Consider the following 16,037-nt stretch of genomic DNA (forward strand, 5'->3'; position numbering starts at 1 on the left):
CCGCCAACTGCCGTGTTAAGTATTTCAAACAGCCCCTTTTTATACATCTTTACTTCGTTGTTCATGAAATAGTGGAAGTACTCTGCGCATGCTTCAGTGGTTGTTAGGGGGTAGTTTCCTGCCTCCTGGTGAGAAGTCTTCCTCCTTTGATCCTTCATCCATATGTCTTTGCAGGGAGTTGTTAGTCTTAGCTCTGCCAGTTCCTGGGACATCTTGCGGCTATCTTATCTTGGCCAGCTGTGTTTTATCTCTGTCAGTTCCTTTACATTTGGCTTAACATATATCTTAATAAACAATACACTAGTCTATAGTTTCTCACATGGAACATCTTACAGCTATCTTTAGGCAACATCTGCTATGTTTGCATAAGCGATAAGCGATTGCGGTTGGCAACTGTTAGTCTATGTAAGCTGTGTCCGGTGACTGTTTGAGTAAGCAATTTCATACTTTTTATTGCCTAACCTTTACATTGGGCTTAACATAAATCTTAATAAACAATATCCTAATTCATAGTTTCTTACAATCCCCCCTTTTTCTTTTATCCTATTATTGTTTATTAGATGCTGCTTTCATTTTCAGAATTGTAAGCCAACCTTGTTCCACACTCCCAACATTTATCATAACACTCACAAGGTAATTCCTTACAATCACAGGTATATTTTTTTACGTGGCATGACACATTCACAACAATCTTCATCCTCATCCATAGATACACTCTTATATTTTACCCCAGATCTCGTAGTTAAAATAAGCAGTTTTGCTATGTCAAACCGTTCTCTAATAAAGTGTAAAATATAGCGTAATATACAAGGCCCAAATATAAGTCCCAAAACCAACATAATAAGCGGTCCTGCTAAAGCAGACAACAAAGTGGTTAGCCAAGGTGAAATATTAAACCAATTTTCATACCATGACCTGCCCGCCTCACGATCTTTCTTACGTTGATCTAACCTTTTCCGGAGTTCTACATAAAGGTTGTACAGGGAATTCAGGTTGTCCCGTCCCAGTGAAAGTGGTTATCACTTTGGAAGTTTCCCAGGATATTAATTCCCACTTTAATGGTTCATGCGGGTTTCCATTTGCTTGGGTTATTATCAATAACAAAACTAACGGTATACCAGGAAAAAGGGTGTCTGTCAATTTTGCCAATTTAAGTATATTTTTACCAGTCCTGGGGAAGTTCGGCCATTGCTGGTTTTGCATCCCATTGTTCTGGTTCTTTTCTCCACAGTTTATTCCTCCTCTGCCTCGCCCGTCGACTCGGTTGCTTCGAGCCACGGGGTGTACCATCTTCTCGGCAGCAAGGGAATTCTTCAGGAGAACAGCTGTTTCGGGCTTTCTGCCTGTTTACATAGGCTTCCCACTTTGCAGCCTTAACTAATGGGGCAAAGCAAGATACAGTTAGTACTTCCCTTCTACACTTTATAATCAAAATTTCGGCTATAAAGGGGACTGGTTCATTGGAGTGGTAACAATAATATTGAGGGTTTATTCCGTTGGCAAAAATCTCCCACCACTCATGGGATTCCCAAATAATTTCTTGGTTTAGACTCTAATTGTTTTAATTTCCACGCAGTGAGAGTTCTTTGGATTTTCCAACACTGTGTGCAAACTCCTATTGGAGGGCATCCACATTCACAGTGTGTCCACCATTTATCCTGACATACCTTACACCTAAAACAAGCAAATGGATAACAATTGCAATTCAAATTATTACACCTAATTCGTATATCTAGAGTACATACATTATTTACATCAGCATATCTTCTATATTCACTCTTGTGTGGTTGCATAAGTTTAGCAATTTCCTTCAACACACTTTGTACGTTTCCATATATAATAGAAAAGAGGAGAAATAATTATAGCAAATATAAACAGCAATACACACTTTATACCAAAAGATAATGCGGCAAAATAATTAAATAAAGTCTCTATCATTACATTATCTTTTCAGGATTTTCTTGGTGTCCCCTGGAGTACTGATTACTTTCCAGTGGGGTCTCGTCACTGGGCCTTTAATGCGACTGGCTCCAATATTTTCTGGCCATTAAACAAATAATGTCCCAAATATTTCACTTTTTCCTCCACAAATTGTAACTTTTCTTGTGATACCCGTAGGCCCTTTTGTGCAAGAAAGTTTAGAAATTGAATGCACGTTCCCCGTTTGTACCTGGTATTCTTTTAGGAGCTCTTCCAGGTATGTTTGTAGCCCATATCCCTGGGAATACCTGATCCAATATATCTTCAATCTGACTTCTCCCTCGACATGATTAGTGATCAAAATTAAGCTTTTAACATCTCTATATACTGTTGGTCCTTTACTTTTAAAGTGATCTCGCCTCCTTTGAAAGTAATGGTTGCTCCCAAGTGTTCTAACAAATCTCTCCCCAAAAGAGCTTTTGCGGAGTTAGGCATATACAAAAACTTACGGATGCCCCATTGTTTTCCCAATTGTTATTTTAGTAGTTTACAAAAATAAGCCTTTTCACCTTGGCCAGTCGCCCCTTTTATCATCATATAATCATCCCCAAAGGTATTAAAGCTTTGTTTAAAACTGAATCCACTGCACCTGTATCAACCAAAAATTCCATTATAGCCAGTGGATCTGCTAGGGAAGATTCCCCTGGTCCCGTCAGCCTAGTTCCAATTCAGTCACCCGAGCCACCCCATGGCACTCCCACTAGGGTAGTCTCACTCCCAGCGTCCAAACTCCTCATAGCACTCACACCGATCCGGTTCCACAGAAGAGGAGGTTACTCCCCCACTTCTGTCCGACATTCGTCCTCCACCAGTTTTAAAGCAACCAGCGCAGCCGTGGCTGTAGCACGACTTTACCGAGCCCCCAGAAGAACCTCCCAGTTCTTTCCAATGTGCCAAAATGTAACCCAATGGGCTTTTCTTCACAATTCCCTTGTTTTGACCGGCTCCCATTTCAAACAATCTCTTACAAATCTCTATAGCTTCTCTTTCCCAGTGCTCTGCAAATGCACTTAAAATATGAGAGCACCTACACACAAGTTTTATGATATTCTCAGGGGATTCAGTAAGATAGTATCTCTGGGTTCTGCAGATCAACTCCCCTGTCATTAGAACATAGTTTCAGTTCCAGCAAAATTTACACTGCCCTAGTATCCACAACAGGTTCCACTGTTCAAAACTTATTATGCACTCATATGTCAGGTTACGAAGGTTTTCCTGATATCCCCCGTTGATTGTCCCAAAAAGAGAGACATTAATTGTTGTATTCTCATTTTATTTTTTTTTTCCTTTGTAACCACATCTTCTCAAATTTTCTTTGATACCTTTTATAAACCCTTTCTCAGTTTTCCATTCTAACTTCCCGGAAGTCCGCCAGGATTTTGTGTTTTTTCTCCACAAAGTAATCTTTTATTTCTGGTCACCGATTAGATAATTATAATTTTCTACCTGGCAGTGTTTTGTAAGACACCCCGAGCAGTATCTGCCCCACCGGTGTCCTGAGTCCACGTGAAATGCCACCCGTCACATACAGTTGCACTCCTACAAGGCACATACTCTCACAGGGCATATAGGAAATTCCCTTGCCCTTGTATTTCGTAAAGTTATCCACTGCGGGAGGGGTAGTCGGACCTTCCCCCGCTTTCTGAGCTGCTTGATGGTTATACACAGACAAGACACAGGACAGAAAAACATAAACGCTTCGTCCGTCTCCGGCCGCTCCCCTCGCGGAGACACGGAACCGCGGATTAGGACTCCACACTCGCTTCGTAGCTACGCTACGTCTCAGTCACACAGAAACACATGGGATCCCACACACTCACGCTATGGTTCCGCTTGCCCTTCTCCTGCTTCCTACACGGTCATTAGCAGGTCCGCCCTGGCTCCCAAAACTTGGGATGCAGCGAAAACCCGGGCTCGCCCGATCCGCCTCCAGGATCGCTTGCAGCCGCGCTATCGGTCGACGGGCCCCCAGCTTGCAAGCCTGTCGTGGTTTAAACCCAACCACAAACCTCTTTTGCTCACTCCCCCCCTTCTTGCCCTCCCCCTGCTTCTGGAGGGACGGAGAGGAGAATCGAAAAGAATGCAACTCCCACAGGTTGAGATAAGAACAGTTTAGTAAATAAGGTATAACACAAATCACTACTGCTACCACCAATAATAATAATGATAAAAGAAATAACAAGAGGAAAGAATACAACACCTCAACACCAGCCGACCAATAACTCGCCCCACTCCCCCCAGCCGAGCACCGACCGATACCTCCTCCAACCCTGCAGTCCCTCTACCCCTTCCTGGTCCTTCTAAGTTACATCCTGGGCATGACGTGCTGTGGTATGGAATACCTCTTTGGTCAGTTTGGGTCAGGTGTCCTGTCTCTGCTTCCTCCCGGCCTCCCCTCCTCCCTGGCACAGCATGAGACTCAGAAAGTCCTTGGCCAGACCAAACATTTGAGCAGCAACTAAAAACATCGGCGTTATCAGCACTGTTCCCAGGCCAAAAGATCAAAACACAGCACTGTACTAGCTCCTAAGAAGGAAAAAACTGACTGCTGCTGCTCAACCCAGGACATTATCCACCCCTTATTCCATACCATTCACGTCATGCTCAGATCCCACATCTTCAATATGCCATCACTCTTACATATATATATACATCTACATACACACAGAGAAAAAGATCATTTCTTAGTGCATGGACCTATAAAGCTGCTGAGTCCATCTGGTCCATGATGTCAGGCTCCATCTCTTGTTAAAGTCTCTCAGAGCAGGAGAGGCTGTGTGCAGTGTACACACTCGTGAATCACCTGGGCAATAGTGTCCATTGCTAAGTCCACCCCTCGATCATGAGTCCATCTCTATGTTGCATCTCTGCCCTGATGGCCTGAAGTGTCATGGCTCACCAGGCTCGAATAATTCACTGTCCCCTTCAGCAGTTTCTGCAGCTCGTTGCTGGGGACTCCATAGAGCTGCCTTCCATCTCCGATGCTTCCAAAGCACTGGAGGGGCCCAGTGGACCAGATACTCGCTCATACTGTCCCACACACCCTGCCACTCACGGCTGTTCAGCCTTGGGGAAGATCTCTTGGTCCTCCCATATTGTTGTCTAACCCCAGACAAGAAGCAAACCTGACTCTGCTTAACTTCTGAGATCAGACAAAATGGTCGTGGGTAGAACACACTGTGTGTGTGTGCCAGCATGCTGATCCCCATCACAATCAGCAGGCAGGTCCCAAGGGTACCCACAGGCCATTCGAACCCTTCAGAACTCTCCAATGACGCTGCTGTGCTTGTCCCTGGGGCTGGTGCAGCTGCTGTGCTTGCCGGCTCTCCCACCACCGGCTTCTCTTTCCCTGGGTGCAGCTCTTCCTCCTCTGCCGTGCTGGGAAATGCTGCCTGGGCTCCTGCATCCTCCTGCGGCTCGGCGGGCGGCTGCCGGGGGACGCTCTCGGCCGCCACGAGGCTCGGCTCCTCCGCGAGGCTCGGCTCCTCCGCGGGGCTCGGCTCCTTCGCCGCCTCCTCCCGCTGCTCGGCAGCCGCCTTCCTCCCGGGCTCGGGCCCCGCTCCCGCCGCCGCCTGGTCCCCGGGGCCGCTCTCCCGGGCCGCTTCGGCCGCCGCCGGCTCCCGGGGCCGCTCCCCCTCGGCTCCCCGCAGCCTCACGAAGACAGAGGCGAGGACAAGGGCCAGGGCGGTGAAGAGCAGCGGGACGGCCTGGTACAAGTCCACGGCCACGTCCATCTCTCCCTGCTGCTGGAGCCCAACCGTATTACAAGCCATTGCCATAAAGTACAGTGAAACAAAAACCTTAGCCCAAGCCCCACACTTGATAAACACGAACACAGGGAATACCGGCTCTATGTAATGTACTACATTCTGAAGCGCTGAGAGCAAGAGAAACAACTTTGAGAGCCAATAAACCAGCACTGTGACGACTATTAATCTGATCATCTCCGTCGTTATCTCAACCCTTCGTGCCCCACGTTGGGCGCCAAAAAGAACTGTCGTGGTTTAAACCCAACCACAAACCTCTTTTGCTCACTCCCCCCCTTCTTGCCCTCCCCCCGCTTCTGGAGGGACGGAGAGGAGAATTGAAAAGAATGCAACTCCCACGGGTTGAGATAAGAACAGTTTAGTAACTAAGGTTTAACACAAATCATTACTGCTACCACCAATAATAATAATGATAAAAGAAATAACAAGAGGAAAGAATACAACACCTCAACACCAGCCGACCAATAACTCGCCCCACTCCCCCCAGCCGAGCACCGACCGATACCTCCTCCAACCCTGCAGTCCCTCTACCCCTTCCGGGTCCTTCTAAGTTACATCCTGGGCATGACATGCTGTGGTATGGAATACCTCTTTGGTCAGTTTGGGTCAGGTGTCCTGTCTCTGCTTCCTCCCGGCCTCCCCTCCTCCCTGGCACAGCATGAGACTCAGAAAGTCCTTGGCCAGACCAAACATTTGAGCAGCAACTAAAAACATCGGCGTTATCAGCACTGTTCCCAGGCCAAAAGATCAAAACACAGCACTGTACTAGCTCCTAAGAAGGAGAAAACTGACTGCTGCTGCTCAACCCAGGACAAAGCCCTACCTGCCACGGGGAACTCCGCTGTGCGCCAGACGTCTCTGCACGCCTTACCAGCAGCCCCGGCCACGCGTACGCCCTACAGGCCCCCCAAAGTACCTAAATTCCAAGCACACCGCCTCTCCGCAGCCGGCGCAGGTCGCTGTCTGTCCCCGCAGTGAGTGGATGAGAAGCGGAGCTCCTCCAGGCAAGCGGCCTGGGGTGGGGCTTAGGATATCCGCTCCTCACCCGATCCTGCAGCCGAACAGAGGCCTCCTGGATGGCTCGCCATATTGATACGCGGATTGACTCCACAACTCGTTAAAGTTGTAAAGTAGGTATGCTTTATTCAGCGCTGAGGTGCATGGGGATCGTTCCTCCAAAGTATGCACACCCAGGGTCGTTTTTCCTTTACATTTATTCCCTTACGCCTATACATATTTAGTATCTGTCCCCACTTCATATTATACCTTCTTTTTCTTTTGTTTAGTTTTTTTTTATCTCATTCAGCGGGTAAAGTCTAGCTCCCGGTCTTTTTAGCCACACTTCCGCATATTGACTCTCCTCAGGGTTAAGGGGTTTTTTATTATTAACCCAGAGGTTTAATTGCTGTCTTACCCAATCTTCTTCTGACCCATAGATTGGCCAAAAAACATTTTTAAAAATCTTCTTCCCTCCCCATATCTTAGTACAATATTCTATCATTTTTTGCTTATCTTTCCCTAAGGTTCCAGGGAGACATCTCCAATTGTCTAAGATATATGCCAGAGGGGTATTCTTAGGTACAATGGGTACCCATCCCATGGGAGTCGAAGGCTTGCTGCCCTTCGCCCCCATCTTCTGGAACATCTCCGAACACGCACTCACTCGCTCCCCCTTGTTCCTGGCCCAGTCCCTCGCGGGAGTTGGGAACCGCAGTACTTAAGGGTCCACACTCGCTTGGTTCAGTATATCGAACCTCTCATTCGTTATATTCCAGGAAACCCAATCCCGCCCGAACGGTAAACCCGCGAACAATCTCTGCCGTGAACAATTTCACTCTGCAGTCCTCCGCCGCGAACTATTTCGCTCTGCGGAAAGTTTCGCAATATACTTACGCGTCCTGCGTCTTCGTCCGGACTCCCGTGCACAGAATTTTTATGGGATTTTACCGGTTCCTTCTTTGCTCATATTCTAGCATTTAGGTTCGTCGGTAAGGATGAGGTAAGCTGTTGGTCGCGGGGCCACGAAACGCCGCGGGGCGCCTCCCCGGAGGACCAAAGCCCACCGTTCCTTATCCGAGTCACGGCACCAGAAATAGTTATAAATTGAGACCACAACGGATCATAATCCAATTGGAATTTTATTAATTATAGCAAGTAGAATATGAGCAAAGACAGCGCTGGACGACAGGGGAGTCTGCGCTCCGCCAACTGCCGTGCTGAGCAGTTCAAACAGTCCCTTTTTATACATCTTTACTTCCGTGTTCATGAAGTAGTGGAGGTACTCTGCGCATGCTTCAGCTGTTGTTAGGGGGTCGTTTTCTGCCTCCTGATGGTCGTTGAGGCCGAAGTGAGAAGTCTTCCTCTTTTGTCCCATTGTTGACCCCTCTACTCCTATGTCCTTTGTTCGTCTTATCTCTGCCATTTCCTGGAACATCTTACAGCTATCTTTAGGCAACATCTGCTATGTTTGCATAAGCGATAAGCGATTGCGGTTGGCGACTGTTAGGCCATCTCTTCATGCAGGCTTGATGAAGCACTGGAGATGATCACGTTGGTATTTAGCTTGTCACTGGCTATTAGCACTAGCCCGCCATTTATAAATCTGCACAGGAGATGCTGAGTGACGTCCTCAGAGGGTATTTGGCAATCCCGTATTTCTGTTTTCAGGCTAAAGGTCCCGCGTTACGGAAACTTGATCTCAGCTGATGTACGAGCTTGGTGCTGGGAAGGCCGTTTCCTTAAAAGTCTTTTTCTGCAGCTCTCTGGTGGCGGGAACTTGGTGCTATTGACCAACAAACAGCTGCATGTGCTTGCATTTCTTGTCCCGTTTGTAGGTGAGCAAGAGCACACGGTGAGCGTCAAAATAAACACCAGTATGGAGAGCTGGTGGGTTCTTGCCCGTGTCAACAGGAGCGTAACTCGCTGCGCGGCTGTTTGCTGACCACTTAACTGACATTTCCAAAGGGACATGTCCGGGCAGCAGCAGGCTGCTCTTGCTCCGTTGCTGTGGTTACAGCCCGGCAACAGTTGCCAGGGCGCAGGGAGCTCAGCTCCGTGTTGTGGTTACAGCCCTGTGACAATTATGACCACATAGGTCGCAAGGCTCCATTGGCTTGGCCACAGCTCCGTGAGCGTTGCAGCGGGCAGTAGAGCTGCAGTGGCTGCTACGTACGCAGTGGGGCTGGAGAGCCAAGGCAGCAGGAGCAGCATCATGCTGGGCCAGAAGCCAAACCTCAGCAAGCGCATCCGTGAGATGCGGGCCAGCATAGCCCTGCAAGGTGCTGCCCCGTTGGCTTTGCATTATGGACTGGGCCAAGTCGGGGGCTTTTGGTCCCCGCATCGTCCTGCACGGTACCAACAGCTCCTCAATGTCCTGCAGGGCTAGCGAGGACGTTTTACTCCAAGCCAGAGGAAGAAAAGTTCAATGAGAACCGGGAGCTGCTGCCCCAGCTGCGAGAGGCGGTGCAGGAGGATACCCGTGTCCTGGGCCGTGTGCGGAAGGTACCAGCAGGTCCCATTTGCTGCCTCCGTGACTGTGGCTCTGCCGGAGCTGCAGAGCCAGCTTCTCCACTGGTCCTCTCCGGGAGCAGGAAGTGCAGGGCAGCAGGAGGCTGGGACCGTCCCCAGCCTGGCACTGATGTGCTCTCTGCCCTTCTTTGCCCACAGCATGAGCTCACCCTCTCTGAGGCTTGCGCAGCGGAGCAGCCCTTGGGCATTGCTTTGGCCAGTAAGACGGTGGAGGTAATAGCAGAGTCCAGCGGGTGCAGGCTGCTCGCAGCGGGCTGGGGTTCAGGGGATGCTCAGAAGGACGGGTTGTAGGGAACAGGGACCTGGTGCCAGCCCCAGGACAGCCCCACAGGGCTGGTGCAGTGAGACACGGGGTGTCCATGAGTGGTCCCGTGGAACCCTTTGCACTGCAGGACCCATCAGTGTCCTCCGTTAGCTCCCTGAGCGGGACCTTTGCCGCAGCAGAGCTCCTGTCCCGCCAAGGGAGCGAGCAGGTGCCAGCATCACCAGCTCTGCCTTGGCAAAGAGTTGTGCGGGCAGGACCCCTTCTCCCGTGGGTGCCCAGCGAGCCCTGCCTCCAGCCTGGCAAATGCTCACATCCCACGCAGGTGGCCCAGGAGAAGCTGCGGGCCGAAATCTATGGCCGGGTGAACACGTGCAACATGCTGCTGTACCAGGTGAAGCAGCGGAGCCGGGCCAAGGAGCAGCTGCAGAGGCGGCTGCAGCAGCTGCAGGATGTGCGGATGGACGAGAAGCAGCACCAGGCACAGGTCCCAGGGCCCCTTGCTGGGGTGGCAGCACCCGTGGGGGGGTTCAGTCAAGCCTGCAGCCCTGGGTGGGCGCCGGTCTCAGCACATGGGCTCACCCCTTGTCCCCAACCATCTCTGCCCCAGGTGGTTCGGACGCTGGAGAGCAGCATTGAGAAGACGCAGACAAAAGTCCACGCTGGGCAGAAGGTGACTGCCCTGTACGTGGCGGTGCGGGATGCCCTGAGGAAGGTGAGCTCATCCTCACTGCGCCGTGCTCTCAGCCGCTCCCCCTGCAAAGGCCCTGAAGTGCCCAAGGGGCTGTGCTGGTGGGACACCCTCCTGCAGGAGCTCCTCCTGCTCCCCCCCATCTTCTGTCCCAGCACAGGGCACCCCTGGGACTCAGTGGGCTGTGGCTCCCCGTGTCCCAGGAGCTGGCCCACCTGCCTCTGCACCTGGACGTGCTGAGTGAGACGGCCGAGCTGCAGCACGGGGAGGTGGAAGACATGGAGCTCAGGGCCTCGCATGGTCTCAGAGCTGCTCGTGTAGCCAAGGTGAGACGGTCCAGCGCACCTCAGGGTGCTTTCCTGCCCTGCAGAGCCCACAGGTGGCACCAGGTGCCCAGGCTGCTGAGTCTTCCTTCGAGGAAAAGCAAGACTGAGCTTGGCCTCCCCACAGCACCCTCCCGTGTGTGGCTCTCGGGCCAGGCTGCCCTGCGCTGGGGACAGCTGCCTGAAGCACTGGCCGTGGGGAAGGTGGCATTCTCCATTCTCTAGCTGTCCTTGCTCAGTTTCCTTCCGGGGCTGTTTACTCGGGGTAGGGGGTGGCATTTTTGGTGCTGGCCGTGCCCATGTTAGAAGCCCACAGAGGTCCATTGTAGCTTTGGGAGCCACTTCTTTTCTGCTCTGCTCTGCTCTGCTCCAGGAGCACAAGGCCAGGATGGAAGCCCAGTTCCGTGCCGAGAGAGAGCTCAGGGCCCGCACCCTGGCTGCTCGGAAAGAGCGCGTAGACAGACGCTGGCTCAAGGAAGCAGAAGAAAGGCTTCTGAAAGCGGTGAGCTTGGGGGACCTGGCCCAGGCAGGGTTGCAGGCACAGGGCGGGCATCGGTGCCCAGCCTCCCGTGGGCGAGGGGCTGCAGGGCCAGCTCCCCCAGGGTGCCAGCAGCTCAGCGGTGACGATGAACATCCTTGCAGCAAGCCAGGCATGACGTCGCCAGGGACTTGCTGAGCCTGCCCGAGCAGGACCCGCTGGTGGGTGAGTGCCTGTCAGGGTGCAGGGGGGGGATGCGGGCGCAGCCGCAGGCATCCTTCCCTGCCACAACCTTTCCACCCCAGCTGCCAAACCGGAGGCCACCAAGTCCCGGCTGGAGCGTGACGCCTGGCTGACGGAGAAGATGGAGAAGGCCAAGGCTGCGGTGCAGTGCTCCTGCCTCTGGGTGAGCTGAAAACCCATCTCTGGTAGAAGCTGGGGCTGCTCCAGCCCCAGGGAGCTGAGCCTTGTCTGCTCACCTTGGTCCATTGCAGGGTTATCTGCCCTCCTCTGTCCCCAGAGCCCCCCAGGGCCCCTCTTGTGCAGGCAGGGACGGAACTGCTGTGCTCCACGACACGAACTTGCAGCGGTTCCTGTGGTTCCTGGGGCAGAAACCTCCCCAGGACCGCGGCCCAGATCCTGTACCCTGCAGGAGTGGCCTGGGCTGAGTCCATGTGCTCTCCCCCGGCCAGGACGTCCCCGGCAGGCTCCTGGCACAGCAGAAGTCCCTGGCGGCACTCGAACAGTACCTCAGAGGGCGCCAGGAGAAGCAGCAGGAGCTGAAGAAGGCACTGAAGGAGCTGGAGATGCAGCGGGATGAGCTGAAGTTTCGCCAGCCCGCAGACGCAAGCAGGTGCTGCTGGGCTCCGGACAGCCATGTCAAAGGGGCCACCAGCCCTGGGGGCAGGGGGGCATGTGCATGGCAGGTGTCCCAACAGGGCACCCCTTCCTTTGTCACCCTGCGGCTGCCCATCCCTCCCGCACTGGGAGGGTTTCTGAGCAGAGTGCTGCCCCAGCTCTGGCGCTGGCAGAGCACCCAACGAGGAGCCTTGCTCCTTGCCTGGCACGGGAAGTGGGCCCAGCAGCAGCACGGGGTTGAGCTGCAAGCAGCACCTCTGCTCTGCGCTTGGGGCAGGGGAGAACGTGGGCAGCAGCTTTTGCAAGAGCTCTGGGGCGTCTGCACCCCTGTGCACTTGGATGGATGTGACCGTGCTTGGCTCCAGGGGGCTGGAGGAGGAGCTGAGGACGAGGCTGCAGTGGGAGGAGGCTCGGCTGGCAGAGAGGCGAGCGCAGCTGCTGAGGAGCCAGGAGACGCTGCTGGACTTTGCAAACGGACTCGACAGCCTCTGGGGCCGTCTGCGGGGCATCACCGTGCCTGGCCAGGTACCCGCACAGGGCCGGGCTGAGCACAGCCCAGGCTCTGCTCGCTGCTGCAACGGCTCCGTGTGGTGACGCTCGGTGCAGCAGCCATCACCCCGAGGGGCTCGCTTTCCCCACCGAGGCTGTTCTCTCTCTGACTCCAGGAGCATTCTGTCAAGGCCGTGGGAGCGCACGAGAAGCTCCAGCAGTGTGAGCAGAAGCTGCAGTACCTGGTGCAGCGGGTGGCTCACCTGCCCCCCTGCAGCCACAGCGAGGACGATGAGGTGCCCGGGGGCTCCATCCCTGCTGCGCTCTCTGGGGACCCACACAGGCTTTCCCGGGTGGCCCAGCCCAAGCCATCCTCCCAGCTGGAGGATGGAGGTGCTCGAGGGAGGAGCCACGGAGCAGCTCAGGCCCCGGTGGCCCTGGGCTCTGTGGGCTGTTCCCTACCAGGGGCACATGGAGCTTGGGCACCCCTTTGCTTGGAACACCCGCCTCCCCTTCAGCTGTGAACACAGCGTCTCTTTCACAGACTTTTGTGAAGGTCAGGCAGCTGCTGGAGAAAACCCTCCTGAACGAGCCGCAGAACCAGAAGGTTTCCTTGGAGGACGTGTGCATGAGGGTCCAAGGTAGGAAAGGGGACACATCCCACAGCAACTGCCCCAGGCATTTCTGGGCGTCCTTGCCCACCTCCCAGTGTCCCAGCAGAGCCCAACCCAGGAGTTGCTCCGGGCGCTGGGGCTGACCTCGGCTGTCTCCAGGGCTTTGAGCATGGGGCTGCTTTTATGTGTGGATGTGGGAGAGCGAAGGCAGGCGGTGGGCTGGGGAGCGCAGAACCACCGCAGGAGCAAGGAGGGATGCTGTGGGGCAAGCGGGGAGACCCTCGTCGTCTTCAAAATCACTGGGCAGCAGATGCCAGCCGCCCTCCAAACTGTGCCGGCTCCTCCTGGGGACACAGGCACAGCAGAGGCAGCCCCGCAGTCCCTCCCCAGCCCGCTCCTCTGCGCTCTCTCCTGCAGACGATTCTGATTTTGGGGACAACCAGAGCGGCCTTGTCCTCAGCAGAGAAGACATCAAGAAGCAAGGGCTGCGGCTGATCGAAAGCAAGAAGAAAAGCAAGAGGAAGTAGCGCTCGCTCCCCGAGAGCTGGGGACGCCCCAGACCACCCCTTGTACACTTTCCCCTTGGTTTAATAGAGGAGATGCTTTTCATTCCTCCAAAGCTCGTGTTAGAGCCGAAAGAGGAGGTCGCAAGTCACTTCTGTCCGCGGAACATGTGGCTCAAAGGTGGAGGGGAGCTGAGCTGGCTTTGCAGGCAGCCACATCCCCTGCCCCTCTCCCCACAGGGGTGGCAATGGGCTGGGCTGGGGCCATCTTTCTTGGGCAGAGCACAGCTGGGGGCAGGCTGGCTTTCTCCCCCTTGCTGCCATGGGTCCAACACCTTCCTGGGCCCTCTGCACACTTCCCGGACCCCGACGGGCTGGCACAGAGGGCACTACGCCAAGCCTTTGGCTCCAGCACGGGAACCTCAGCCCTGCCCATAGCTCACAGGCCGTCTTCTCTTCTCTACAGAAGCATCACCTACACGTGGTGAGCACCAGATAGGCCCCACCGACATGCCAACCTGCCCTTTCTTAGCCCCCTAAAACTCCATCCCTCCACGTGGAAGGGAACCAAGGAAAACCTAGGGTGCCATGTGGGCACTGGCGGCAGGCAGAATGGGAGCCCTGGGGTGCTGAGGCAGCAAGGAGGCCTGTGTGAGAGGACCGCCGCTCCACTGGGCTGAGGGACTGAGGAGCAGTGGGTCTGGCCCCCACCTGGGCACACTCTCCCCACCACAGTGGGGTGGACAGCGGCATCCATGAGGAATGGCTCTCGGAGATCCGAGAGGAGCACGGAGGAAGGGGAGGGGGGCAGAAAACAAAAGTGACGCGCAGTGCAATTCTTCATCCACTGGTGTCAAGGAGGCTGCCCAGCAGGATGCCGAGACGAAATTCCTGCAGACCGTCTTCACCGTGTGTGAAGCTGGCAGGGCCAGGGGCTTCTCGCAGTGCCTGCAGGAGTTCTACCACCAATTGCAGGTGGTAGAGACTGTTATAAAGATTTCGTCTTAGCCGTGATCTGATTCTATTATTTTATTACAACTGATTAATATCGAGAGGCAATAAGCAATCAGCGCTGGGTGCGCCGGGGAGTCTCCGCCACACCAGAGACGCACACCGGGGAGATGTCTTTCCCATGCAATTAACCACCATCTTAGCCCCGTAAATTCCATTCCCTATCTGGTTACTTATCCTGTAACAGGATGTACGTATCTCTTAGTTACATAGCCCCCTTAAAGCATTCAAGCAGTTCAACAAAGCACCCTTAGAAAACAAAGCGGTAGAGTAAAAGGGGTTATTCCTTTTTTTCTTCTTCTCTCTCATCAGTGTATTGACAGGAACATTTACCATAATCATGATCATTCCTATACATCCCGCACAAGGTACAATGGTCACAAGGGGTTCCGATTCCACATAAAGTGCAATGGCGACAAGAACTCCTAAGTTGCTGACACGAATCATTCCTGTATACCTCACAATTCCCCCCTTGTTTTCTTGTAACTCACTGATTCGTGTTTTGGCTTCTAATCTAATAACTGCTTTTCGAGCCGCGGATAGTATGGGAGTTGTTTTGGTCTTTAGTATCACTAATGAGCGAGTTCCTCCCTTATTTGCTAATTCCGGTTCTAAAGGTATGGCGGTTAATTGATGTTTTGTATAGCCATAGGTATCAGTTTGGTGCAACACGGGATTATACATGGAATAATTAACAATACCCCACATATTCCCAACACCACTATACCAACTTTGGTAATCGAATCCCTGTTAAAAATTGTCTCCAAGATTCTAGTCCTCCAAAATTGATTTCATTCCATGTTTGTGCTGGAACATGAGCTATCTTTTTCATCTCTCTTAGAAGTTCATTTATGGTCTTTCCTTCATCGTCAATTTCGAAACAACAATTACTAAGATTAAGTTTTCCACAAACCCCTCCTTCTTGAGCTAACCAGTAATCTAAGGCTAGGCTATTCTGATATATTGTAGTTCTCATTTTGGTATTTTGTTTCTCAATTAATCCTAATGCATCTTTCGTTTTATTTCCTACTATTTCTACTACAGCTTGTAATCTTATGATCCTATTCAGCATCTATATAGGGGTCCGGTATCCCCAGGACCCATCTTCCGCCCAAGCCTTCTTTGCCTCTGTCTTTACACCTGCAGACTCTCCCCGAGGGCCCCGGATTTCTATAGCCCCAGAAGGAGTCAGGACAAAGGAGGAGTTTGCTTTGGTAGATGAGGATTGGGTTAGGGATCAGCTATGCAAACTGGACATCTGTAAATCGATGGGTCCGGATGAAATGCACCCACGGGTGCTGAGGGAGCTGGCGGAGGTCATTGCTAGGCCACTTTCCATCATCTTTGGTAAGTCGTGGGAAATGGGCGAGGTGCCTGAGGATTGGCGGATGGCAAAGGTCACACCAATCTATAAGAAGGGCAAGAAGGAGGACCCGGGTAATTATAGACCGGTCAGCCTTACCTCCATCCCTGGAAAGATGATGGAACAACTTATTCTTGACTCCATCACTAGGCATATCAAGGATGAGGGGG

The 16,037-nt window shown here is 52.9% G+C and overlaps 1 protein-coding gene across 1 annotated transcript; it reads left to right on the forward strand.

Annotated features, from left to right (window-relative positions):
* Nucleotides 1–7,741: 7,741 nt before the first annotated feature.
* On the forward strand, nt 7,742–10,740 carry LOC136022107 (uncharacterized). The gene is made up of 5 exons (XM_065695038.1): nt 7,742–7,746; nt 8,871–9,025; nt 9,127–9,248; nt 9,414–9,488; nt 9,668–10,740. Exons 1-5 carry the CDS (start codon nt 7,742–7,744, stop codon nt 10,466–10,468), a joined length of 1,158 nt encoding a protein of 385 aa, XP_065551110.1. The 3' UTR covers nt 10,469–10,740.
* The last annotated feature ends 5,297 nt before the right edge of the window (nt 10,741–16,037 follow it).

Source organism: Lathamus discolor, chromosome 14 (genome assembly GCF_037157495.1).
Source record: "Lathamus discolor isolate bLatDis1 chromosome 14, bLatDis1.hap1, whole genome shotgun sequence".
Lineage (NCBI taxonomy): Eukaryota > Metazoa > Chordata > Aves > Psittaciformes > Psittacidae > Lathamus > Lathamus discolor.

Coding starts and splice junctions, on each gene's coding strand:
- LOC136022107 (XM_065695038.1), top strand. Junction 9,249..9,413: donor TCCTGGGCCGTGTGCGGAAG/GTACCAGCAGGT, acceptor CTTTGCCCACAG/CATGAGCTCACCCTCTCTGA. Junction 9,489..9,667: donor TGGCCAGTAAGACGGTGGAG/GTAATAGCAGAG, acceptor TTTGCACTGCAG/GACCCATCAGTGTCCTCCGT.